The sequence below is a fragment of the Prionailurus viverrinus genome, chromosome B4 (assembly GCF_022837055.1).
Source record: "Prionailurus viverrinus isolate Anna chromosome B4, UM_Priviv_1.0, whole genome shotgun sequence".
In the NCBI taxonomy this organism is placed as follows: Eukaryota; Metazoa; Chordata; class Mammalia; order Carnivora; family Felidae; genus Prionailurus; species Prionailurus viverrinus.
In genome coordinates, this window is record NC_062567.1 from 31,562,335 (window position 1) to 31,589,455 (window position 27,121).

The 27,121-nt window shown below is 38.1% G+C and overlaps 1 protein-coding gene across 3 annotated transcripts in view; it reads right to left on the reverse strand.

Annotated features, from left to right (window-relative positions):
- LOC125171117 (cat eye syndrome critical region protein 2) overlaps positions 1-27,121 on the reverse strand; it is a 178,049-nt gene that overhangs the window by 12,372 nt on the left and 138,556 nt on the right. For 2 of the 3 annotated variants that reach the window (XM_047868247.1, XM_047868246.1), the window contains 8 exons: positions 18,096-18,249; positions 7,442-7,571; positions 6,899-6,936; positions 6,719-6,810; positions 6,377-6,503; positions 5,245-5,633; positions 4,454-4,582; positions 3,418-4,264 (listed from right to left, as the gene is read on the reverse strand). In XM_047868247.1, coding sequence (XP_047724203.1) covers positions 3,418-4,264; positions 4,454-4,582; positions 5,245-5,633; positions 6,377-6,503; positions 6,719-6,810; positions 6,899-6,936; positions 7,442-7,571; positions 18,096-18,249 — 1,906 coding nt within the window. The remainder of the gene's footprint in view (positions 1-3,417; positions 4,265-4,453; positions 4,583-5,244; positions 5,634-6,376; positions 6,504-6,718; positions 6,811-6,898; positions 6,937-7,441; positions 7,572-18,095; positions 18,250-27,121) is intronic. The other variant, XM_047868248.1, reaches the window with a different exon arrangement.

A 27,121-nucleotide genomic window follows, 5' to 3' on the forward strand; every position in this document is an offset into this window, starting at 1 on the left:
AAGTACAAAACCCATTCATGATAAAAAACCTTCAACAAAGTAGGTTTAGAGGGAACATACCTCAATATAATAAAGGCCACATATTAAAAACTCATAGCTAACATCACACTCAATGCTGAAAAATTGAGAGCTTTTTCCTAAGATAAGGAAGAAGAAAAGAATGTCCACTTTCAGCAGTACCTTTATTCAACAGAGTACTGGAAGTTCTAGCCACAGCAATCAGACAACAAAAAGAAATAAAAGGCATCCAAACTGGTATGGAAAATGGAAAACTTTTATTACTTCCAGATGACATGAAACTACATATAGAAAACACTGAAGACTCCACCAAAAACTACTACAACCATAAATGACTTCAATAAAGTCACAAGATACAAAAATCAATATACATAAATCTGTTCAATTTCTATACACTAGTAGTAGAAAGAGAAAATAAGAAAAAAACTCCCATTTACAATTTTACCAAAAGTAATAAAATACCTAGGGAAGAAACTTTAACCAAGGAGGTGAAAGGCCTAAACTCTGAAAACTATAAAACACTGATGAAAGAAACTGAAGATGACACAAATGGAAAGACATTCCATGCCAACGGATTAGAAGAATAGATATTGTTAAAATGTCCATGCCACCCAAAGCAATCTACACATTTAATGCAATCCCTATCAAAACACTAACAGCATTTTTCACAGAACTAGAAAAAATAATCCTAACATTTGTATGGAACCACAAAAGACCCCAAATAGCCAAAGTGATCTTGAAAAAGAAAAACAAAGCTGGAGGTGTCCCAATCCCAGGTATCAAGCTATACTACAAAGTTGTAATAATCAAAACAGAATGGTACTGGCACAAAAAAAGTCATATAGATCGAAAACAAAACAGAGAGCCCAGAAATAAACCCACAATTATATGGCCAATTAATCTTTGACAAAGGAGGCAAGAATACACAATGGGAAAAAGACAGTCTCGTCAACAAATGTTGTTGGGAAAACTGGACAACCACATGCAAAAGGATGAAAGTGGACCAATTTTCTCACACCTTACACAAAAACCAACTCAAAATGGATTAAAGACCTAAATGTGAGACCGAAATCAAAACCCTGGAAGAGAACACAAACAGTAATTTCTCTGACATTGGCCATAGCAACATTTTAAAAATAAGTCTCCTGAGGCAAGGGAAATGAAAGCAAAAATTAAGTATTGGGACTACATCAAAATAAAAAGCTTCTGCAGAGCAAAGGAAACAGTCAATAAAACTAAAAGACAACCTACGGAATGGGAGAAGATATATGCAAATGACATGTCTGATAAAGAGTGAGTAGCCAAATATATTAAGAACTTATATAACTCAGCACCCAAAAAAATAAATAATCCAATTAAAAAATGGGCAGATGAAATGAACAGACAATTCTCCAAAGAAGACATTCAGATCACTAACAGACACATGAACAGATGCTCAACATCACTTATTATCATGGAAATAGAAATCAAAACAGAATGAGATATCACCTCATGTCTGTCAGAATGGCTAAAATAAGAAAAATAAGAAACAACAAATGTTGAAGATGTGGAGAAAAAAAAACCCTCTTGCACTGTTGGTGGGAAAGCAAACTGGTACAGCCACTGTGGAAAACAGTAGGAGGTTCCTCAAAAAGTAAAAATAGAATACCACATGATCCATTAATTCCACTACTGGGTATTTACCTAAAGAATATGAAACGCTAATTTGAAAAGGTGTATGCACACCTGTGTTTATTGCAGCATTATTTATAATAGCCAAGATATGGAAGCAACCCAAGTGACCATCAAGAGATGAATGGATAGAGGTGCCTGGGTGGCTCAGTTGGTTAAGTGACCGACTTCGACTCAGGTCATGATCTCACAGCTTGTGAGTTCGAGCCCCATGTCAGGCCCTGTGCTGACGGCTCAGAGCCCGGATTCTGTGCCTCCCTCTCTCTCTGCCTTAACCCACTCGCATTGTCTCTGTCTCTCTTCAAAAATAAATAAACATTAAAAAAAAAAAAAAAAGAATGGATAAAGAAGTGGTACATATGTACAATGGAGTATTACTCAGCCATCAAAAACAACAAAACATTGCCATATGCAATAACATGAAGGAATCTACAGGGTATTAATGCTAAGTGAAATATAAAAAAACAGAGAAAAGAGAAACAAACTGAAAAACAAGAGAGACAAACTGAAAAACTATAGAGAACAAACTAATGGTTACCAGAGGGGAGGTGAGTGTGGGGACAGGTGAAACAGTCAAAGGAGACAAAGAGTACACTTATCATGAGCACTGTGTAATGTATAGAGCTGTTGAATCACTATATTGTATACCTGAAACGAATATAACACTATATGTTAACTACAGTGGAAGTTAAAAAAAAAAAAAAAGTTTCAGTAGATATCCTAGTAACTAAATACATTAATTAAAACAAAAAGTAATTGCGTTCTAGGCCTACCATCAATCTTATGTGGAATTTTCATATTTGATAAAAGTCTAGGTGTCTATTCTCCAGTCATGCATTAAGAAAATTATATACAATACGTGGTTGACCTCTATCCCAGAAAAAAGCACTAATTACACAAATTACTCTTTTAATTTTTCTTCTCAATTTTCAGGTTTACTCTCTTAAATGACATTTCTAAGACATTTCTTCAGGATTTGCTAGGTCTCACTTTTTTTCATTCTTAGTAACTATAGCTATGTGTCCAAGGAATAGAAGGATGGAAATAATTAGGCTTTAAGTAAAGTACTAAAAAGTTATTTCATAATGATAAATTTTAAGACAGCCATTAATAATATTTTTTTAAAGTTTAATTATTCTGAGAGAGAGAGAGAGAGAGGGAGAGGGAAAGGGAGAGAGAATCCCAAGCAGACCCTGCGTTAGAAGCGTGGAGCTTGACCCTCACAAACCTTTGAGATCATGACTGAGCTGAAGTCAAGAGTCAGAGGCTTAACAGATTGAGCCACCCAGGCACACCAAGACAGCCATTTTTAAAGGCAGTCTGATAATGCCATGGTTGAAAGCATGGGTGCTGGACTGAGTAGGTCTGGGTTCAAATGTCAGCTCCACCACTTATTAGTGAGATGAGGGCAACCAATCTAAACCTTTGTGCCTCAGATTTTCCACCTGTACAAACAAGGATCATTAAATAGTAGCTAGCTCAAAAGTTTGTTTTGAGAATTGAATTACTATATATACAAGTCTCAAAAAGACTGCACATTATGGTAAGGACTACATTTGTATAATGATCATTACCACCAGAAATCCTTTCAGATCTTTGGCCCAATCCTGAGTGAGTGGTTCAAGAAAAAGAGGCTGTAAATGAGTTTGATAGTCTTCATAAAAAAGATTCCTTATGAATTAATAGCTTAAATGTCAGAAGTCAGACAAAAGTGATGGTGTAAATTACCTCGGTCATTTTCAGGCTCTTGTGTTTCACTGTTATCCTGTGTCCTCCCAGGATTCCCCAAGGTAGGCTTGGGGGCTGACACACTTACTGATGCCGAGTGAGCTACCTGTGGAAAAGGGCCAGGTAAATGGGGCGGTGTAGGCTGTCGGGGGTGGTAAGGCACACCTGGTGGGCAAACTCGGGAAGAAAGCTGCTGCATGGCAATCATCTCTGGGCTGTCCATCATGGAGTCCCCTCCTTGCACCCCCCGCAGAGCCTGGGAGGGTGCTCCAAATAAAGAACTTGGCGTTGGGGCTGGAGGTGGCTGTAACCGAAGTCCACCAGATTTACAGGGTGGTCGCATATACCCTGAAGAAGCAACTCCATGAGGTAGAAAGCTTGATTGTTCAGTCCACTGGTTTGGGGGGAGAGGAGGTCTCATCACTCGGGAATCCATCACATGACCAAGAGTGCGAGGTTGGTGAGAGGGTCCTGGCCCCATGGGGGGCTTCTCATCTGTGCCCAAGGGTCCTGGGTTTGTAGCACCATGGTTCCCATTCCAGACAGCAGAGTGTACTCGATTCAGGTACTTGTATGATCGGTACATGTGGCTGGGAGGAATTTCTGAGCTTTCAGGAAAGTCTAGGGGTCGGGCTGGAGCCCCACCATGCCTGGGAGGAATAAATCCTGATTGGAATTGAGTTGGGGGATAAATATTTCCATCCTGACTGGGGCCACCCATCTGCCTAAGCTGCAAGGATCCAGGATGTGATCCCATGTTAGTAAGGTGTGTCAGTCCCCCACACACTTGCTTCTCTTCTGGTGTGCCTAGCCTGGGTCCTCGGTGGTTGTTAATTCCAACTGGAGGCTGGCAACAAGAAAAGAGAAGAAAGCAATGTTCAACAGATGCATAGAGTAAGTAATGTGCTTAATCTATAATAACAGACCCTACAGAATAGGAGATAATGAATTAAATTTAACCTGGGAAGAGACTAGATTTCTGAAATTTATCGTGAAATCCTTTGCATCTGCATATTCTGAGTATCAGGTTGCTTACCTGCATGGCAAAAGGCTGATGCTGCTGTACAGGCTCTCCAGGGTGTGGTTCTGGGACTCTAGAGGAGACATATAAATTGGCAGGATCTGATCCTCGAAGAGGGCCAAATGTTCCTGGTACTGCTGGCCTCTGGAGGGTGTTGAGTAAAGGCAAGTTGGGGAGAGGTTTTTTTAAAAAAAAAAAAAAAAAAAAAAAAAAGCACAGAAGACATTAAGTAGAAAACAAGGACGTTCCTGCATATGGATGTACTGCTAAAATAACACAAAGACCTTGAACAACTCAGCATAGGGCCAAGAAAGGGAAGAATGTCAGCACATGGGCTCACCCAGATCAGGGCTAGTTCCTGGGCCGAAAGCAATCTCTCTCTATAGGACAGACTGCTGTTTCTTAATCTTTTTTTCATAACTGCTTCCTTCCCCAAGAGCCTCTTAAGCCAATTTTCCCCCAACTGTCCTGAAACATATAATTTTAATGCTACAGATATGCTGTGTATTTTAAGTACTGTATGTATTTCTGCGCTTCATACACAAAGAGTTTTTTTAAAATCCCAATTTTGGGCCATACCGAGAGTATGTCAGATTAAGAGAAAGGAGATTTAAAATAAAGGAAAAATGGAAGGAAGAAGGAAATGGGAGGAAAGAGGAGGAAGAAAGAATGGACAGATGAGAGGCAAAGAAATCATCCACATACAGAAAAATTATTTTGGAAGAGGAACCAATTAAAAAGGCTTCACCTCTCTTTGAATTCACCAACTAGGAGCAATCACAACAGAATTTTAAGCTATTCCTTACCATCTGGTTTAAAAGGGGTGCCTGGTTGGGCATCCCCCCATAATGTAGGGGACGAGAAAAGCCTCGGCCATTTGAGGTGCTCCCCTCCCGAGGGAGCTGTGTGGAACTACTGCTAGGATTATCTCCAGAAGAGGGAGCTCGGCGTGCAGGTGGCAAGGACTTTCCTCCATTCTCCACTGGTTGCTGTTTCTTGCTGGGCCCTTCAGAGTCCCTGGAGCGGGTCCAAACGTGGCTTCCGCCGCTTCTCCCAGCCCGGCTCCGTCTCTTCTCTCGCTTTTCATCCTCTCTGATCCAAAATTCTTCATCTGTGTCTCCATCTTCCCCAGGAAAATGCTTCATCATTGCCCGATGGAAACACCTCTCTAAATTATCAGACATCTTGGTATATTCTGTGGGAAGATACAAGGATTGACTTCCAGATACAGCTTTTACAAGACATAAAAAAAAAATCTCCTACCAATAGACAATAAAAGATGCTATTTGGGTAAACTCTTGAGCTTAATCTGGCTTGAGTGCATATTATGTTGTACAGCTATGGACACAAGAAGAAGGTACTGTTTTTGTCCTAAGAGGCTCTAGGCTGTATGGCTGGAAGATGACTCTAGGACTATTACCTTAAATGAGTACAAATAAAGGCTAAAATGCAGAATTATTAAATACAGTGACTGTATTTAGTTAGAAGATGCTTAGTTTTTAAACTAAAGCATTTAAGCTACTAGAGCCTTTTATATTATTTATTATTGGAGATATACTCTATGGACTTCTCAAAATGACTTAAAAATCTAGGGTCAGTCTTGTCAGTGGTTAACTTGCTGAATGAAGGAAGCGCAGTACAAACTAAGCCCAGCCTGGTCTTGAAGATAATGAAAACTAACCTGAGCCCAGTTAGCCACCAGATATACTCTCTTGTCACACAGGATAGGAGTGGTTCTGGCACATATTGTGTAAGTGGTTAGAATGGCCAATCCTATGGCTTTTAATGTGCATTGTGTTCATAGCCCCAAAGAAAGGTCTGATTCACTTCTGAAAGAGATGCACTTCTATTTTTGTGTATTTCTAAAAAAGAAGGCATTTTATTCTTGGTTGAGATGGTATAATAAGTGTATCCATAGCAGACTCCTTCCCCACTTACCACTACTTTCCCCATTGTATTTTCGACAATTCCTGAACATAGTCTTCATGTCATTTACAAATTCCTCCTTGGTACAGTATAAACCTCCATTCAGTTTCTTCTCCATGCTTGAGATATCCATGGGGGCCTAAAATAGGACACATTAAATTATAACATGCTGGAGAAAAACCATCTTGTAGTCCCTGTGAGGCAAAGGAATCATGCTATTATGAGATGCTCAGGAGCATGGCATATATCCAGCAACTCTGATTCTCAAGAACAACAGGTGAACTTAAAAACAGTGACAAAAATCAAGAAAGAAACACACACCATAGAAGGTATAACTGTAAAGGCAGCCTCTACCTTAATAATCTGGTAATAGTTTGGGGCATACGATTCATCCACAGGTTCTAAAAAGGGCCAAGAATCCTTGTGAGCCTTTACCACATCGAGAACTGAAAGCCAAAGAAGAGAGCTGCATTAACTCAGTCACATAAGAGTATTTCTATCAGAAATAGTTAATAGTTGAGAATGGGAACTGACCTTTATACATGGCAGTGAAATCATCATCCAACTCAAAGCTGTGAATCACAAAATAAGAAATAGTAACTTTGACAACCTTCTCTCCTTAGCTCTCTTACTTCAATCACAGACAGGCAGCTGATTGTACCAAGGTTTGGAAGAGTCCCAATAAACTGTTTTTAAGGTAAGTTTGTGACACTGATAATCTCCAGAAAAGAATTGTGAAGATGATGGTTAGTAAACCTAAGCAAAAAACGGAGTATCATTTTCCTCATCCATAAAATGCTGGGGTTGACTCAGATGATCCATAACTTATGATTCTATAATGTTAGTTATTTCATAGCACATTATTTCTTGGGCTATATTTTACCTTAATGAATATTTTTATAATCTAAATAACAGTAATACAGAAAGGCATACAGAAGAATGAGAAGCTTATGAACACTGAATATTACCTACCACACAGGGTTGATGTAAGAATTAAATGAGCAAAGTGCTTAGCACAATTCCTGAGTGCTTCCTAAATGTTACTGTTTGCTACTGTTAGTATCATTAAATACTCACAGGTCTTTAGTCTTTTTTTCTTCTCTCATGGGGGAGTTAGGGTCCAGATGGGAAAGTTCTGGGGGGAGCTCCTTCCCTTGGGCCAGCAGCCACGCCCTTTCTTCCCTGAGCTTTCTCCTCTTTGCTCGATCTACAATGAACACAGTGCATTACGGTACAAGTGAGGTAAGTGCTTTTTAGAGGATTAGATTATATGTTAAGCATTTTGAGAAGAAACAAAGATCACCAAAACAGTATCATAAAATTATTCTTGCTTCTTCTGCCATCCTCTTTTGATAATTAGGATGATTCTATAGAAGGAATGCTTTATGAAAAATATAATCTTGTGGAACTCATTTCCTTTATGCATATTGAAATCAATGGTTGGGGGGGAGGGATGAGGGTGGTATGGCAGACACTGGGATGGAGAGGGAGGAAAGAGCAAGGCTGAAAAAACAGAATTAGAAGAAAAAGAAAAAAAAAAAAAAGACTGAATGAAGATTATCCTTCTTTCAATACCTGAGGACTTTCCTAGTTCTCTCAGAAAAGCAACATCCCCTTTTAAGGACCAGATTCTCAATCCAAAACATATACAAGATTTTATATGCACATGTAAGCACTCAAGGTTTTGCATTTGCAAAAATATCCTTGCACCCCAATTGTCTTTGCTCTTCAATCCACCCCCAACACTGGCAGCTGGACCCTACCAAGCCAGGGTAGTAATAAATTTGGCTGGGAAAAAGAGAAAGATGCCAGCTGGAATGGGCAAAGATCTGGAAGGCATGGATGATTTTTTTTCTGGCTCACAGCCACAGCCATGAGAAACACACTTGGCATTCCACTATTAGTCTGATGGGACACTCACTGCCAGCAGGGAACCGGAAGGTCAGGAGTAAAGAAAAGAGCCAGGAAGATAAAGAACACTGTCAGACAGAAAGACACAAAAATGGAAGGGAGAAGCCAGGACAGACCTTCTATTTTCTTACCCGAGAGACAGACTCCACATCTGCCCACTGCTATGAGTATGACATGACCCTGCTAATTTTGTTTTTGTTCTTACATTATCCCTTATAAACTTAAATCTTTATCTGCTTTAATTAGTGAAAGGCACTTGGCTATCAATGACTTGTAATATTACTTTTTAAAAAACGATTTCAAGATTAAAGAACAATGTAACCAAGTTAATGAATATCCATGAACCTAACAAACTGGCAGATTTTAAGATTTTTGCTTTATTAACTTTAATACAGTACTCCACAGCTTAATAATCCACTTTCCAGTTGGTTGCAATATGTCTGCATCTTGTAAATGGTATTATAATGACAATTCTTTTGACATATCTTCTCACGCATGCATGTGAGATTTTTAGGGTCCACAACCAGAAGCGGAACTTCCAGATAGTGAACTTCATCAGGCCTGGTCAAGGTGATTTCCAAAGGGGTACAGCTTTTCTCTCAACAGCAATTTGAGTGAACTCACACTCACTTGGTAGGATAAAAGGCGCATTTTTGCCAAACTACTGAGTATTGATAAGGAATTTTGATGTTTTCATCTGCATTTTCCTGACTGGAGTGATTACTTTGCCCTATTTCCTTTGGGTTGCTACGTTTCTGATTTAGATAAATGCTTTTAATAATCTGGATAATAAGACTTTGTTGTTGATTATGTGTTAAAATTATCTTCTTCCAGGGTGCCTGGGTGGCTCAGTCAGTTAGGCATCTGACGTTGGCTTAGGACATGATCTCACGGTTCAGGAGTCCCAGACCCGCATCAGGTGAGCCCAGCTTCTCTCTTCCCCTCTCTCTGCCCCTTACTCACTTGCACCCTCTCTCTCTCTCTCTCAAAAAAAAAAAAAAAATCTTCCACTTTGACTCATCTTTTCACTTTATGTTTGTGTCATATGTAAGTTTTGAACAATTTGTGTAGCCGAACATCAATCTCGCTCCCTTTATAGCTTGTGTTTTTTGTACTTATAACATTCTTTTTTATTCTGACATCTTGAAGACATTCATCTGTACTGTTTTCAATTTGGTTTGGGCCTTTAGTTCATCTGGAACACAAATGGGAAGCAGACATATAATTTTCTTCCTCTGATTAGTAAGCAATTGTACTGGTTATGTGGTACTGGAGAACCCACATTCCTTCCCAAGGCCTGTTTCTATGTAGTTTACTGGGTTCATTTCTATCTCTATGCCAATATCATTCTCTTTTTTTATGTTTTTATTTATTTTTGAGAGAGAGAGAAACAGCAGGGGAGGGGCAGAGAGAATGGGGGACAGAGGATCCAAAGCAGGCTCTGTGCTGACAGCAGCGAGCCCAGTGCAGGACTAAAACTCACAAAACTGTGAGATCTTGACCTGTAGCTTAACTGACTGAGCCACCCAGGCACCCCAATACCATTCTTTTATTCACTGTTATTTTTATTTTGTTTTCTGTAAAATAAGTGTCCCCACCATACTGTTTTTGGAAATTATTATCTTGGCTATTCTTAGCCCTTTGCTCTTCTGTATGAACTTTAGGAACATAAAAGGATTTATTTAATATCAAATATTGAGTCAAGGTCAAACTTTCTCTCTAGTGCAATAATTTTTTTAAGTTGGTTTGTTCAAATCAAAACTAAAAAGGTCTATATACTGCATTTGTCTGTGTCTAAATTTAGCTGAATTTGTAATAGTGTTCCCTCCAATTTGTTGGAAAAATTGGGTCATTTTGTCTTTGTGTAATTTCCTGCATTCTGGATTTAGCTGATGGCATCCTCACTGTGGTGTTAATGTGTTCCCATACCTCTTGGATTTCTGTAAATTGAATTATATCTAGAGGCTTTGATCAGACAAACATGTTTGATTTTTTGGGCAATATTATTTCATAGATGGTGTTGTATATATCTTTTTTCATTACATCAGCAGATATAATATCTACTTATCTGTCTTTTGTGATTTTGTATTATATCAGCGTTAACTTCATCTTTCCATTACTAAGTTCCTCATCAGTCTTTCAATTGATGATTAACTAGAGTTCCAAAATAGAATTAAGCTGCAGACAAAATTATTTGTATGATCATTTTCTCAGTAATTTCAAGGTATATACCTAGTAAAAATGCATAGGAGAGAAGTCAGTTCATTAAATACGATGGATGTATTAGGGCAGGGGTTTGCAAATGGCAAACTACAGAATGTAGGACGGTTAGCTGATTGTTTTTAGAAAGAAAGAAAGAAAGAAAGAAAGAAAGAAAGAAAGAAAGAAAGAAAGAAGAAAAAGGAAGAAAAAGAAAAGAAAGAAAAAGAAAGGAAAAGAGGGAAAGAATGAAAGATTAATGGGAACACAGCCCTGTATTATCTCTAAGCTTAAAATATTTACTATCTGACCGTTTATAGAAAGTTAGCTGATTTCAGGGGTGCCTGGATGGCTCAGTCAGTGGAGCATATGACTCTGGATCTCTGGGTTGTGAGTTCAAGTTCCACACTGGGCACGGAGCCTACTTAAAATAATAAATTAAAAAAAAAAATAAAACGCTTTATATTTTAAAACTTTAAAAACAGTTAGCTGATCTCTACTTTAGGGTTTAATAGTCTCTTGGAAGCCTCGGTTGAGAAAAGCTCTGCCCAGGTCCATTTTTTTATTATTTGTTATTCTATTATAATTGCCATTATTTATTGACCAAATTATTTTCCTCACCAATTATTTGCATATTCTCAAATACAGTCTGTCAGACTTTCTATTTTACTAGGTCTGAAAATAACAAGTTGTCCCATTAAACTCCTAAGGTAATCATTGATTTTTATAAAATATCATTATGGGGGCACCTAGGTAAGTCAGTTGGTTAAGCGTCTGACCCCTGACATCAGCTCAGGTCAATGATCTCACAGTTGTTTTCTTTCTTTCTTTTTAAGTTCTTGCCACCAGTGTTATCATTCTTTTTCTTTTTTTTTTAACGTTTATTTATTTTGAGAGAGAGAGAGAGAGAGAGAGAGAGAGAGAGCGAGCATGAGCTGGGGAGGGGCAGGGAGAGGGAGACACAGAATCTGAAGCAGACTATAGGCTCTGAGCTGTCAGCACAGAGCCTGATATGGGGCTCAAACCTACAAACTGGTTGATCATGACCTGAGCCAAAGTTGGATGCTTAACCGACTGAGCCCTACAGATGCCCTATGCATCTGGCTCCAAGCTGACAGCATGAAGGTTGCTTGGGATTCTCTCTCTCTCTCTCTCTCTCTTGCCCTTGCCCACTCCATGGGTGCATACTCTCTCAAAAATAAACTAGATTTTAAATTTATTTCATGTTTTTTGTTCATTTTCTTTTTTTAGTGCTCAAAAATATCCAATGATCGGGAGCCTGGGTGGCTCAGTCAGTTCAGATCTGAGTTCAGCTCAGCTCATGGTCTCATGGTTCATGAGTTTGAGCCCCGTGTCGGGCTCTGTGCTGACAGCTCAGAGCCTGGAGCCTGCTTTGGATTCTGTGTCTCCCTCTTTTCTCTGCCCCTCCCCCACTCGCACTCTGTCTCGCTCTCAAAAATAAATAAAACAAACAAACAAACAAACAAAAATCCAATGTTGGCCAGTGAGAATATATCTTTTGATAGAACTTTCAGGAGTCTTGGATGCTTCCTTGCTTTCTCTTATAAAATAGTCTAGGCTCACACCTTATATTTTTTCTGCCCTAGTACTGAAATCAGTCATTTCTCCAAAGAATCTTGGTTCCTTCTGGAAGGAAATGATATTTAGAGGCCACTATCTGTGTAGTAAAAATTCCCATTGTTATTAAGTCATGTTTACAAATTATTCATATTAACACTTAAAATGAATCCAACTACTTGGCTTTATTCTTATTAGTTATGATAGTTTCTTGACATTTTATTGGAGTTTCAAATCATACATTCCTTAAACTATACACTTAATATGTATATAGTTCTATAATATAAATACACAAATATTCTTCCTTTGTAGAGAACACCCTGTGAAACAATACAATACAGAATAAAAGCAATGATAGAAAAAAATCTTTTCTTCTTGACTTTAAGAAGGAATACCTCTAACGTTTCCCATTAAAGTGGATATTGGTTAAGGAAGTTCCCTTTTATTGTAAGTCTATGGAGATTGCCATAATCTAGAATTCAGATTTCTAGCTTCCAGAACTATGAGAAAATTAAATTTCTGTTTTACACTATCTAGTTATGAAGGCTTGGAAAATTAATATAAAATTCAACCCATTTTCTCCTGAATCCTATTATTACTCCTGAGAAGTCTATCACTGTTACAGAACATCCTTTAAAGTAATTTATCTTTTCCAAACTGATTACTATAAAAACATTTTCTTAATCTTTATTTTTTGAGAGACTGAGTGTGAGTGGGGGCGGGGCAGAGAAAAAGAGAGTCACAGATTCTGAAGCAGGCTCCAGGCTCTGAGCAGTCAGCACAGAGCCTGACATGGGGCTCAAACTCAAAACCACGAGATCATGACCTGAGCCGAAGTTGGATGCTCAACTGGCTGAGCCACTCAGGTGCCCCTCCAAACTGATTACTTCAAATATCTGTGGGTCATAGGTTCTATAATTCATTACCATGGGTCTACATGTAATTTATATCCAGTTTACATTTCTTCTTCTTTTAACTTTGAGGATTTGTGTTTTTCATCAAATCAAGAAAATTCTCAACCATTCTAAATATTTTCTCTGCCCCATTCTCTTGATTCTTTCATTTTAGAACCTATAGTAGGCACACACTGGATTTTTCATGTTAGATAACACCTAAGTTATTAAGCTATCAATATCAAGCTTGTAAGCTCTAAATCCATTATTTTTCCATTCTTTGCTAGTTTTATATTTTGCCAAAAGGGAGTACCAGAGGAAGAATGATAGGATGAGGGGAAGGGTTTTCTTTCTTCCTGTTTGTTATCGCTGTTCAACACCATGCTAGGAATGGTCCTTCATCTGGGACCAGATGAACCAACCCAGTTGGTTTTGATAAGCGGGTTCTTTTTGGTAGTCCCAGAACCAGACTTGCTGCTTGCCTGTTCCAACTGGGCAGAGCCCCTCAACTTCTAGGTTGTGATAACCTAACTTCTTCTCTTTGCTCTTCTTTGTGCTATCTCACAAGTCTCTTTTAACTTTTTCATTTTTCTGACTTCCATTTAACCAAAGACCCATTTGAAATTCTTTGTGTTGAGGTGGTTCAGTCAATTAGCATCTGACTCTTGATTTTGGCTCAGGCTATGATCTCATGGTTTGTGAGTCTGAGCCCCATGTTGGGCTCTACACTTACAGCGCAGAGCCTGCTTAGGATTCATTCTCTCTCTCTCTCTCTCTCTCTGCTCCTCCCCCCATGTATGTGCACAAGCTCTCTCTTTTTTACATAAAAGAAAGTAAAATTCTTTGTGTTGAAATATCTAGCATAAGTTTTGTTTTCATGACTGGACACTGACAGATTAACAAGTAACTTTTTATCTTAGTGCTGCATTCCATGTAATATCCCAGACATACCTTCTAGTTGACTGATTCTCTTTTCACACATACCTAAAGCTGTTTAATATTCCAATAACCTATACCTTACATTTCCAGGAGTTCTATTTGTTTCCTTGAATCTGCCTGTCATTTTCAACAAGGTTACTTTTTCCTTATGTTTCCAATATCTTCTTTTTTGAATATCTGATAGTACTGAATCTATTTCTTTTTTGTCTGCTGTAACTACCAACAACTACTGCTCACAGTGGTGCTTCCTTATTTGCTTTGAAATTCTTATCACCTCTTCATCCTTGTCAGGAATTTACTGATGGTTGTCATTTCTGGGGTAGGGGTAGAGCATCCCTAGACAGACCACTCCATACCCACAACTTATCCTGTTTTTAGTTACCATAAAAACAGTGCCTGATAACTTCCTTTACTTGGCTAAGATATCAGATATGCTTGTTTTTTTTTAAGCTTATTTATTTATTTTGAGAGAGACAGAGATAGCCTGTTGGAGGGGTGGGAGACAGACAGAGAGAATCCCAAGCAGGCTCTGTGTTGGCAGTGCAGAGCCTGACATGGGACTTGAATGCATGAAACCATGAGATCATGACCTGAGCTGAAACCAAGAGTTGGACACAAACAACTGAGCCACCCAATCACCCTCAGATATGTTCTTAAAAAGGGTGTTTATACAATGTTAGACAAAATATTGTAACATATATATTACAAACAGAATTTATATGTATTTGAGGGGTGCCTGGATGGCTCAGTAGATTGAGCGTCTGACTTCAGCTCAGGTCATGATCTCATGGTTTGTGAGTCTGAACTCCACATTGAGCTTGCTGCTGTCAATGCAGAGCCTGCTTCAGATCCTCTGTCCCCCTTTCTGTCCCTCCCCTGTTCATGCTTTCTCTTTCAAAAATAAATAAACATTAAGGAGAATAAAGAATTTCTATGTATTTGAGGCAAGAAGAATTTTTAGGTTACATATCAACCATACTGAGAGATGAGAAAGTCTCAATGATGTCCATTTCCATACTGATTTGTTCAACTTGGCATGAATATTTATGTCACAATCCAGTTTTACTTCCTATACAAGTATCATACTAATAAAAAGCAGTGCATTTATTTGGGCTTTTCTTTCTTTTGGTTTAAAAAAAAAACCCTTTTTTTAACGTTTATTCATTTTTGACAGAGACAGAGTGCAAGCAAGGGTGGGGCAGAGAGAGGGGGAGACACAGAATCTGAGGCAGGCTCCAGGCTCTGAGCTGTCAGTGCAGGCCCAATGTGGGGTTTGAACCCACGAACCGGAGATTGTGACCTGAGCCGAAGTCAGATGCTTAAGTGACTGAGCCACCCAGGTGACCCGGCTTAAAAAAACTTTTAAAAAAGAGTAAAATTTACCTTTTAAATCATTTTAAGTGTACAATTCAGTAATATTAAGTACACTCACAGTATTGTGCAACTGTTACCATTTCCAGAACTTTTACATCATCCTAAACATTAGAAACTCTGTACCTTTAGTAAGAACTCCCCATTTCCTTCCTCTTGGCTTATTTTATTTATTATAATATCTTCAAGGTTCATCCATGTTGTAGACTGTGTCAGAATTTCATTCCTTTTTAAGGATGAATAATAAACCATCATCGGTATAAACCTTACTTTGTTTATCCATTCATGCATTTCTGAACATTTTGGTTCTTTCCATCTTTTGGCTTCTACTTTTTCTTAATCCACTTCTCACTTTTCAAATTTCTTGAAACAAGTGAAAGCTATGAGCCCTTTCCTTGGAAATATGTGTTCATGTCCTATCACATTAATTTTGCCAGCAATTTCAGGGGATCCCTATTCTAGTGACTGCCTGTCAACACTGCTGGGATGACAGGGTAGAAAGAGAAACGTATAATAGACTAAAACTAACTGATAGGTTCTGTGATCCCTTTACAGACTGATCTTAAACAGTGTAAAATTTTTTGTTTTACCATCACCACAGATAAATATTATTTGTTATGGTAAAAGGACCTACATAATGAAATCCTCTTTGAATTTACTGTCACAAAAAGCTTATTTCTCTGAATTAACTATTTTAAACTTTAAAGTTATCAGTGAATAAATTCTCAATAAAAAAATCCATTATTCTCCCTGCCCTTTTCACTTAGCTTCTAAGAATTCAGGAAAAGTTTGTTGCTATTTTACAGCCTGTAAAAACTCTCTCTACAGTTCCCCCATGATAACTATTATTTGTGAGCTTGTTGTGTGCTGGGGACTACCCATTTTTTAATTTAATCCTTCTAACAAGGTCTACAAAGCCATGGTCTGACCCCTGGTTATCTCTGTGAACTCATTTCCTGCCAATCTTCCCCCTGCTTTGTTCACTTTGATCCAGCCACAATGACCTTCTTCCGTGTATATTCCCTCCACAGTGCTTTTGCACTTGCTATTTCCTCTGCTTGCTATGCTCTTCTCCCATCAGATGTTCATATGGGACCTTCATTCACTTCATTACTATATGTCACATATTCAGAAAGGGCTTTAAGTTTATTTATTTATTTTGAGAGAGCGAGAGCGAGTGAGCACGTGTGCAAGCAGAGGGAGGGAGAGAGGGAGGGAGGCAGTGGGAGGAGAGAGGGAGGGAGGGAGTGAGAGGAGGCAGGGGGAGAGAGGGAGAGAGGGAGGGAGAGAGAAAGCGCGAGCCCATGTGCAAGCAGAGGGAGGGAGACAGGGAGGGAGGCAGTGGGAGGAGAGAGGGAGGGAGGGAGTAAGAGGAGGCGGGGGGAGAGAGGGAGAGGGAGAGAGAGAGAGAGAACCCCATACAGACTTGGCACTGTCAGTGCAGAGCCTGATACAGGGCTTGATCCTAAGATCATGACCTGAGTTGAAACCAAGAGTAGGACACTTAATTGACCGATCCACGTAGATGTCCACATAGAGGGCTTTCGTGACAATCTTATTTAAATGCCACCTGCATCATGTCACTCTTTATCTCTAAACCTGTTTTCTTCTTTAAATCTTTCACTACTATTGATGATTCTACAATATTTGTTTATTGTTTCTTCCCACCACTGAAATGGAAACTCCACGAAAGGATTAATTTATTCTGTTTAATATCTATATTCCAAGAACAACACCTGGCATAGAATGGGTGCTCTAAATATATTTGTTGATTTAAAGAACAATCTATAACATAGGCATTATTAATCATACAGATATAGATACTAAGCCATAAAAATAAATTTTAAACCTGTTTGTATAAAAGTCAAATGACAGTAGTGTAGCCAGTTAAGAGTCCCAGTGAAAATTACAGAATCCCCTTAAAAAATATAAAGAAATAAAAGCCATAGTTGCTGTCTCAAGGAATTTAAATCTAGCACTGGAAATAAAACCTATGAAACATTTTACAAGTAGGACATACTACATACTGTGACACAGGCTAAATTTGTAGATTAAATGCCCTAAGGGTTTTATAATGAAGAAATGATCAAAGTTGGAATGGGGTTAACCTATGAAGAAACAGAAGGCACCACTTCCTCTTAATGGGAGGAAGAAAAGCACTTAATAAGGCCAGAATCCATTAAATTTCACACCCAAAATTTATTTAAATTTTGCAATGAAACACTGCATTAAAGAGGAAAACACAGGCCATGTAGTTTTATTAAAAAACTTAAAATATTCAATACATTTACTTAAAAGAAAAGAAATACTGATCTATATTCAGCTAAGCCAAATGATCTGTTACCACATGATTTATTACGTTCAGCTTATAAATACAACTGCTATCTGACACATCTAGGGACGGTCATTATCCTTCGTATTAATTGCAAATGAAAGAAAAATCTCATTACACCAGACGAACACCTGGACGTAAGTCTGAGAAAACTATTCTGTCCTAATAAAATTAATGGTAATATTCTAAATTTGTATAGTGCCATACATGAAAAAAAATCTGTAAGACTTTTCTTTAGCACATTTCAACTGTGCTTAAAGTTATTTCTCTGAAACTTGTCATCAATACTTTAGTATTGTTTTCTATGTTACCTGAGGAATGTATATAGATGAGAGGAAGGAGCACGAGACTGAAAGGAAAACCAAGAATGACAAATACAAGTGCTGTAGAAGGAAAACAAATGTAAGAAGACTGGATCCAAGACACAGCACAGTTAACAAGATATTTAATAGAAATTGCCAGAGGAGGGTTATTCCCATACCCCATGTACTGTGCAGAACCTACATACCTTCCACTGCCTTGACCTTTTCCTCCAACTCTCGTTTCCTCTCTTCCTTTAACATCTGCTCCTGCTCCTTCTTCTGCACTGCTAGGAGAATCTGACGTTCTTCCTCCTCCTCTTTACGCTTCTGTTTTTCTATTCTGGTAAGCACAGGGGTCTCCTGGAAAGAGCCAATCAAGTGTATAGAGTCAATACACAATCATGTAAGATCAGTTCTAGGCTCTAAGATTCAAGTTTTTACTGAATTCAATTCATTTAATAAATAATATTAGGTAGGGAGCTTATACCCACAAGTTGATCTTATCTATAGAATAAATATATGGATGAACATTAAAACACAATGGCAATTTAAACCAAGGTAAACGTGTTGGTCTCAACAATCTACATTTTGGGAGATAATGCTATGAATATGCTGGACCAGAGAAAAGAAACTGAGGCAGTTTGGAAACACCACTCTTACAGATTTACTATTTGAGAAAAGTGACAACTTAAAAAGTACTCTCATCTAAACAAACTTCAAAAAAGAAGAACATAGGGTCACGATTTCAGGGTGCATGACTTTAAAACCCTTAACTTTAATATTTTACAAACAAAACAATGAACAAAATTAAGAGTTTGGTGGAAGGGGCTACCATTTTGCCTTAAGATACCTAGAGGCAATTGTACAGAAATTCATAAAATTACTCAGATTGGCTATCATCTTCCCTTGTTTTTCACACAAACAATTAATATAAACATTTCAGATGGTAACTGGGAAAGTGATTATCTACGAAATCTAACAAAAGATAAGGGAAAATAGGACCATTACCATCATAATGTATGAAAGTTTTACTCTGCATATTTTCCAATATAACTAGTTCCAAGCCATTCTGTAAACCAGAATAGTGAAGCTAGGGCTGAAATTGTTTATTTTCAATTCTTCCTTTGCCTTTTGTGATGTGAAAGCTAGAACTTTTAAGAAAAATTTTTATTGAAGAGTAACTGTTCCCTGTATATAGAATTGCAGAGACAGAAAAATGAATCCAGTATCAACAAAGGGAGAATTCACAATACCCTCACAGAAAAGATAACATTAACTATTCCATTTTAAGGAAACCTTAATCAGGAATGTGAAGCTTTTCATCACACATCTTTTTGGTAGTAAGAAGACCTAAGGAATCTGCTGTACTGGACATTTTCAAAAAATTTTATGCCATAGACATTACACAAGTGCTCTTTTTAAAGGGAGAAAAGAGACAAATGCATATTGACCTTTACAAGTCACTTATAAGTCTCCACTGAACACTGAAAGTGCTCTGATTAAAATTTTCTATTATTTTCTTTATGGTCTTTGAAACCAAGTTCAGATTCTCATTTGACGCAGAATTCAGAAGTGCTCTTGCCTAGATAGTAGACCTTCCCAAAGTCACTTGACCTTTCAAATTCTATGAGCCTAAGTTTGTTACCTACAAGGTAAAAATCTAAAATGAATGAGAAAGGAGAGATGAATATGGAAAAAAAAACCCCAAAAAACAAACCCAAAACACCCAAACAAACCGAAAAACAAAATAACCATTATCACACCTAACACTGTAAAACTAAAGGAAGTTTCCTAAAATCTTTATCCTATAACCAGAGCAGGTAGTTGAGATACACTGGATATTTTTTCTGAAATGGGGATGCTACTGACATTAAGGAACATTCTTCTGAAGAATGCTAATCTAGCCATTGCCTGCTAAATGTTAGTTAAGTACCTTCTCTCCATTACACAAGTAGCTGCCCCCCCCCCCCCAAGTCCTTAATTATTGCAACCCAGCTGAGAAGTTGTAATGGAACAGATACCCCTAACAACTGATAGGATGGGAGAAGTGGAGGAGAGGAAAACTAAGCCTGGTCAAAGGAATTATTTCACTTGAATAAAACTGTAGTGGTTTCTATATAATGTATGTGTGTATTCTGCTTCTCCTTGCCAAAGGATAGCAGGTGAGAACATGTGAAATATTCTTCCTTCAACCAGCACAAGAGGATCTTAATTAGGGTCAGCATTTTATTAAGGACTAAAGCAATTCAAGCTAATGACTTATGAATGGAAGCATTAAGTCACATAAGAATCATCTGTAAATAAACATGGGAGGTGTTTCATGTTTGAAGACGATGGAAGGGGTGAAAAATAGTTAATTATTTAATTAACCAAAAGAATATCTATAAAATTCTTTTTGCAACGAATATGATTATTCTTTAAAATTTTTTTTTAATGTTTATTTATTTTTGAGAGAGAGAGACAGAGCACAAGCGAGGGAGGGGTAGAGAAAGACACAGAATCTGAAGCAGGAACCAGGCTCTGAGCTGTCAGCACAGAGCCCGACAAAGGTTTCTGAACTCACAAACTGTGAGATCATGACCTGAGCCAAAGTTGGATGCTTAACTGACTAAGGCACCCGGGTGATCGTATTATTGTTTTTTAAAAAATATTTATTTATTTATTATTTATTTAAATATTTTTCCTTAATGTTTGTTTATTTTTGAGAGGGGGGGGGGGGAGAGACAGAGCGAGTGCACAGTGGGGAGAGGCAGACACAGAATCTGAAGCAGGCTCCAGGCTCTGAACTGTCAGCACAGAGCCTGATGCAGGGCTTGAACTCACCAACTGCGAGATCGTGACCTTAACTGAAGTCAGACACCCAACCGATTGAGCCACCCAGACTCCTGTAATGTTTATTTATTTTTAAGAGGGGGGAGGCACAGAGAGGGAAGCAGAGGATCCGAAGCAGACTAAGAGCTAAGAGCCTGATAGCTAAGAGCCTATGTGGGGCTAACAGCCTGATGTGGGGCTTGAACACCTGAACAGGCAGATCATCACCTGAACTGAAGTCAGACAGACACTTAACCAACTGAGCTACCGAAGCACCCCAACAAAGTATGATTCTTACTATGTAAAGATACCTTACAAATCAATTAACAATAGCCCCCCCACAAAACAAATGGAACATGAATATCAAATTCAGAAGAGATATATAAACCACATCCATGATCAAAAAGAAAAGTAAAACAGCCTTTTCTTTTTTTTTTTTTTCATATTTTAATTAATTTCTTTTTTAAAATTTACATCCAAGTTAGTTAGCATATAGTGCAACAATGATTTCAGGAGCAGATTCCTTAATGCCCCTTACCCATTTAGCCCATCCCCCCCCTCAAACAACCCCTCCAGCAACCTGTTTGGTCTCCATAAGTAAGAGTCTCTTATGTTTTGTCCCCCTCCCTGTTTTTATATTATTTTTGCTTCCCTTCACTTATGTTCATCTGTTTTGTCTCTTAAAGTCCTCATGAGTGAAGTCCTATGATATCTGTCCTTCTCTGACTAATTTCACTTAGCATAATACCCTCTAGTTCCATCCACGTAGTTGCAAATGGCAAGATTTCATTCTTTTTGATTGCTGAGTAATACTCCATTGTATATATATATATATATATATATATATATATATATATACCACATCTTCCTTATCCATTCATCCATCGATGGACATTTGGGCTCTTTCCATACTTTGGCTATTGTTGATAGTGCTGCTATAAACATCGGGGTGCATGTGCCCCTTCAAAACAGCATATCTGTATCCCTTGGATAAATACTGAGTAGTGCAATTGCTGGGCCGTAGAGTAGTTCTATTTGTAATTTTTTGAGGAACCTCCATACTGTCTTTCAGAGTGGCTGCACCAGTTTGCATTACCACCAGCCGGGCAGAATAGATACTTTTTCTCTGCATCCTTGCCAACATCTGTTGTTGCTTGAGTTGTTAATGTTAGCCATTCTGACAGGTGTGAGGTGGTATTTCACTCTGGTTTTGATTTGTATTTCCCTGATGGTGAGTGATGTTGAGAATCTTTTCATGTGTTAGTTGGCCTTCTGGATGTCTTCTTTGGAGAAGTGTCTATTCATGTCTTTTGCCCATTTCTTCACTGGGTTATTTATTTTCTGGGTGTTGAGTCTGGTAAGTTCTTTATAGATTTTGGATGCTAAAATCCTTTATTTGATATGTTGTTTGCAAATATCTTCTCCTAAAATAGCATTTTCACTTACAAAATAGTGAAGGATGATAAAAGGTGATACATTTGTAAAAATGTGGTAAAGTGAATGCTATCAACTTGTTGGAGCACAGGTGGTTTGGAGGATAGTTTGGATATAAAAATCAAGAACGCTAGGGGCCCCTGGGTGGCTCAGTTGGTTAAGGGTCCAACTTCAGCTCAGGTCATGATGTTGCGGTTCGTGAGTTTAAGTTCCTTGTTGGGCTCTGTGCTGACAGCTCAGAGCCTGAAGCCTGCTTCAGACTCTGTCTCCCTCTCTGTCTGTCCCTTCCCCACTTGAGTTCGGTTTCTCTCTCTCTCTCAAAATTAAACAAACATTAAAAAAAAAAAATGCCAGTTTTGTAATAAATGCCTAGAGAAAGAGCCTGAAGCAAATAGGTAAAAGTGTAGTACTGATGATTTGTGAATTGTTAGAGTACTCTAGTCTTTTAATGTAGTCCGCCAAGTTTTCTTGAAGAGCAGGTAAATTCTTCTGGATTTAAAAGAACTCCTTCCCAAGTAAGGGGGAATGAACTAGTATTACATATTCTGAAATGATCTAATTTTTATTGACTTTTTACTCCCTCTATATGATCCCTGTTAAAAGTCAAAAATTAAAATATGTTAAAGTACCCAAAGGTTAGAACATGTAGATTTTTTACTTAAAAAAAAAAAATTTTTTTTTTTAATGTTTATTTTGTAAATGAGAGCTGGTGCACAGGAGCAAGAGAGTGGTGGTGGTGGGGGGAGATCTGAAGTGGGCTCTGCACTGACAGCAGCAAGCCAGATGTGGGGCTTGAACTCACAAAAGGCCAGATCATGATCTGAGCTGAAGTGAGATGCTTAATTGACAGAACCACACAGGTACCCCAGAACTTGCAGATTTTTAAAGATGAGGTACTAAAAATTATTATAAATAGCTTAAGTTATTTTGGTAACAATGAAGCAGGAATCCCAAAGTTTGGGATAATTACAGATGTAAAAAATTTTCTGCTAAATCAGAGGCCCTACATCATTTAAAAACTATATAAAACTTACTCTCAATAAGTTTTTGTTAAAAATCAAAGTGAAATTCACATAAAATTAACAATTGTGAAGTGTATAACTCAGTGGTATTTAGTACATTCACTATGTTATGTAACCACTACCTACATTAGGTTGCAAAATATTTTTAGTACCCCAAAAGAAAACACTGAACCCATCAGCCAGCCAGTCCTTACTCCCCACTCCTGCAGCACCTGGCAACCACTGATCTGCTCTGTCTCTGTGGATTTACTTGCTCTGAATATGTCATATGATTGGAATTACACAGTATGTATCTCTTCAGTTGTGTTTTCAATGAATTAATATTTATGCTAAGCATGTATGATACAACAGTTGAGTAACTTAAATTTATAGCATATTAAAAAAGCTTATTAGACAATTCAATAGCAAAAAAAACCCCAATCTTTTTCTTCTTAAAAAAAATGAGCAGAGGGGTGCCTGGGTGGCTCAGTCAGTTGAGCACCTGACTTTGGCTCAGGTCATGATCTCACAGCTCTGTGGGTTCAAGCCCCACATCGGGCTCTGTGCTGACGGCTCAGAGCCTGGAGCCTGCTTCAGATTCTGTGTCTCCCTCTCTCTGCCCCTAACCCACTTGCATTCTGTCTCTGTCTCTCTCAAAAATAAGTAAACATTAAAAAGAATTAAAAAAAAAAATGAGCAGAGAACCTGAACATTTTTCCAAAGAAAAGACCCAGAAAGCCAACAGGTACATGAAACATTCCTAATCATCAGGGAAATGAAAATCAAAACCACAATGAGATGTTATTACTTCACACCTGTTAGAACGGCTATCATTAAAAAGACAAGAAATAACAAGTGTTGGCAAGGATGCAGAGAAAAGGAAACCCTCATGCACTGTTGGTGGGAATGTAAATTGGTGTGTGGCTTTGTTTCATCATGTGCTATAATTTCAGCAGTTCTTATCTGATATGAATTCTCAACAATTATTATTTTATACAAATTGCATCATACAAATCTGAAAAAAAAAAATCCATGCTATGTACCAAGAATCTGTTTTAAAACTTTTGTTCTTGGGGTGCCTGGGTGGCTCAGTTGGTTAAGTGTCTTGACTTTGGCTCAGGTCATGATCTCGCCATTCCTGAATTTCGAGCCAGCATCAGGCACTGTGCTGACAGGTCAGAGCCTGGAGCCTGTTTTGGATTCTGTGTCTTCCTCTCTCTCTGCCCCTCCCCTGCTCACACTCCATGTCTCTCTCTCAAAAATAAATAAACATTAAAAAAAAATTAAAAATTTTTGTTCTCATTTCCAGCAGTACACCACTCCAAGCTAAAGCAAATATTAATGAAAATACCACTGAAGGATCGGACTCACTGCCTGGAGACACTTTTAGTAATGTTTTAATTTTTAATAGTTTAAACACTAAGAGTTTAAAGAACAAGTACAACCAAAGGAACAAAAACAAAACAAAAAAACCCTGAACAGTTAACAAAATTCTTATGCTGTTTGACACTGCATTTGTTTTTCCTTTATAAGTGGTCAGTTGTATAAGTGGGGGGGAGGGGGTATCTAAATTCTTTATTTATTTTTTTATTTTTTAAATGTTTTATAGATAAGAGACCTGCTAGAATCAAGGGGGGGATTTTAATGAGAAGCTAATTAGAGACACCACTTTGAAATCCTCTAAAGTATTATAAATAGAATCCGGTTGAAGCAGTGCCTAGACTCCCCTTCCGTGCTCCCCCCCTCACCCAGGGCAGGTTATCAGACACCCTGGCACCCTTGCCACCTTTAGTAGCACACTTGAGACCATACCACCACAAAGAGGTCCCTAGTAAGAGTAATGTCCAGAGTGTCCTGACAAAAATAACTAATGCAGCCCTAATCTCAGAGTTTAGAAAGACTATCTCCCTTTGCTAATATTCTCCCCAGGAGTCACAATTAAAAGACTTTTTGAGGCAAAGATTGGACTCCTAGGTAACCAATACAGGTCAGACATGCTGCCTAAAAGATTTTAATGGCCTGATGATTCTCTGCTGCTTAAACAAAAGCACAAAACTCATAACACATCTAAGGTTTTCTCTAGGACACTGGGTACCGGAACAGATATTCAGGAGCTCTACAATTCCATGGTTAGTTACAACTAAAACTAAAGAAAACAGAAAAAAAAGAATATTACAAAGAATAACTAAAAGAAGAAATTTTAGTATCTGAAGTAAGCTTTGCTTACAGCCATGAAAAACAAATTTTAGGTCTGTATTCAGATTACTATGTAATGTGAAATGTACATTAAGGCATTTAGGACTCAGTACAGGGACAATGAACAGAAAATAGGAAAGAACTTTCAAAGAGGTGTTAACTCTTAAGGTACTGAAGAAAGTGGAGAGGACACAACAAAACAAAAGGAGCTAGAAAACCATTTGAGAACTATGGCTGGATACCAATTACCAAAGGCCATTCCGAAACTAATGATGCTATAGGAAAGAAGAGACTGGGGAGACTGAAGTCAGTCATGACAGAATTGCCAATCATTAAAAGTTGGGCAATTTATCTACTGGCAAGAACATGTCTATGAACTGAAAAACAGAAATAAAGGTTAAATGCAAATATATTTAAGTAAATAAAAATTTATAAATTAATTTTTTCCTTTTTTTAGGCTCAAGGTAGAATGTATTTAGTTAATGATAAGATCTCTGTAAAACAAATTATGCTGTCACCTGAATTTAAGTCATGAAAACATTACTCTGAGGCAGTAAGACCACTAAACAATGTGATATTCAACAAAACATAATGCTAAAAGGCATTAAAAAGTTAAAAAGTACAGAGACTGTAAGAACTGCCCAGCACAGAGTCTGGATTTGAGATTGAAATTAGCAACAAAGAAAAACCTCTGGTAAAAGAAGAGTGAGGAAATGGAGGTTTCAGAGGATTGAGGGCCGTGAGTACAAGGCACCTTCTATATAACCTTCACAGACTGGGAAGGGGGATCTAGGGAAATCACTTGCTGGGTGCTTTCATTGTGACTGTCTCTCCCTGAATTGCACTCTCCTATTGGACTTCCAGCATCAAATATATCATCACCTGCAATCAAGTTCCTTTGGCCTCACATTCCTTTACCACCTTGACAATTTTTAAATCTTAGTAAATGTAAGTATCAATTTTGTCCCTTCCTATACGTGTGCTGCTAAAGTCATTTAACTACCCTAAACTATGGTACAAAATGAAAATGCCCAAACATAGCCAGCTTCTGGATGTGGGGAAACCTTTTTTTAAATAAATTAGTTGTTGACCTAAATATTGTGTCTTCATTAGATCTCCATTCTCACCTTCAGAGGATAGATGAACATCCAATGTGAACTCCTAACGTTTTCCTGCCCCATCAAAGTTTGTGTCTTTAACTTAGGAGAAACGGGAGAAACTCCATGGCAAGGCCCTGCTTTGTAGGCACTTCAGCTTACCAGAGTCAGCTACATGCAGTCTCTTTCTCATTCATGGACATCTTTCATGTCCATGCTACATCTCAATTTAAAAAAATGAAAATTCCACAAGCTCTCCTCAACCCTGCTTCCTCTTTTATTTTTTTATTTTTATTTAAAAAAAATTTTTTTTCTTCAACGTTTATTTATTTTTGGGACAGAGAGAGACAGAGCATGAACGGGGGAGGGGCAGAGAGAGAGGGAGACACAGAATCGGAAACAGGCTCCAGGCTCTGAGCCATCAGCCCAGAGCCTGACGCGGGGCTCGAATTCCCGGACCGCGAGATCTCGACCTGGCTGAAGTCGGACGCTTAACCGACTGCGCCACCCAGGTACCCCTCCCCTGCTTCCTCTTTACTTTTTCACAATTTGTTTTCTTTCACTGTCATATTTTTCTTTTTTTTTTTTTAATTTTTTATTTAATGTGTTATTTATTTTTGAGACAGAGACAGAGCATGAGCAGGGGAGGGGCAGAGACAGAGGGAGACACAGAATCTGAAGCAGGCTCCAGGC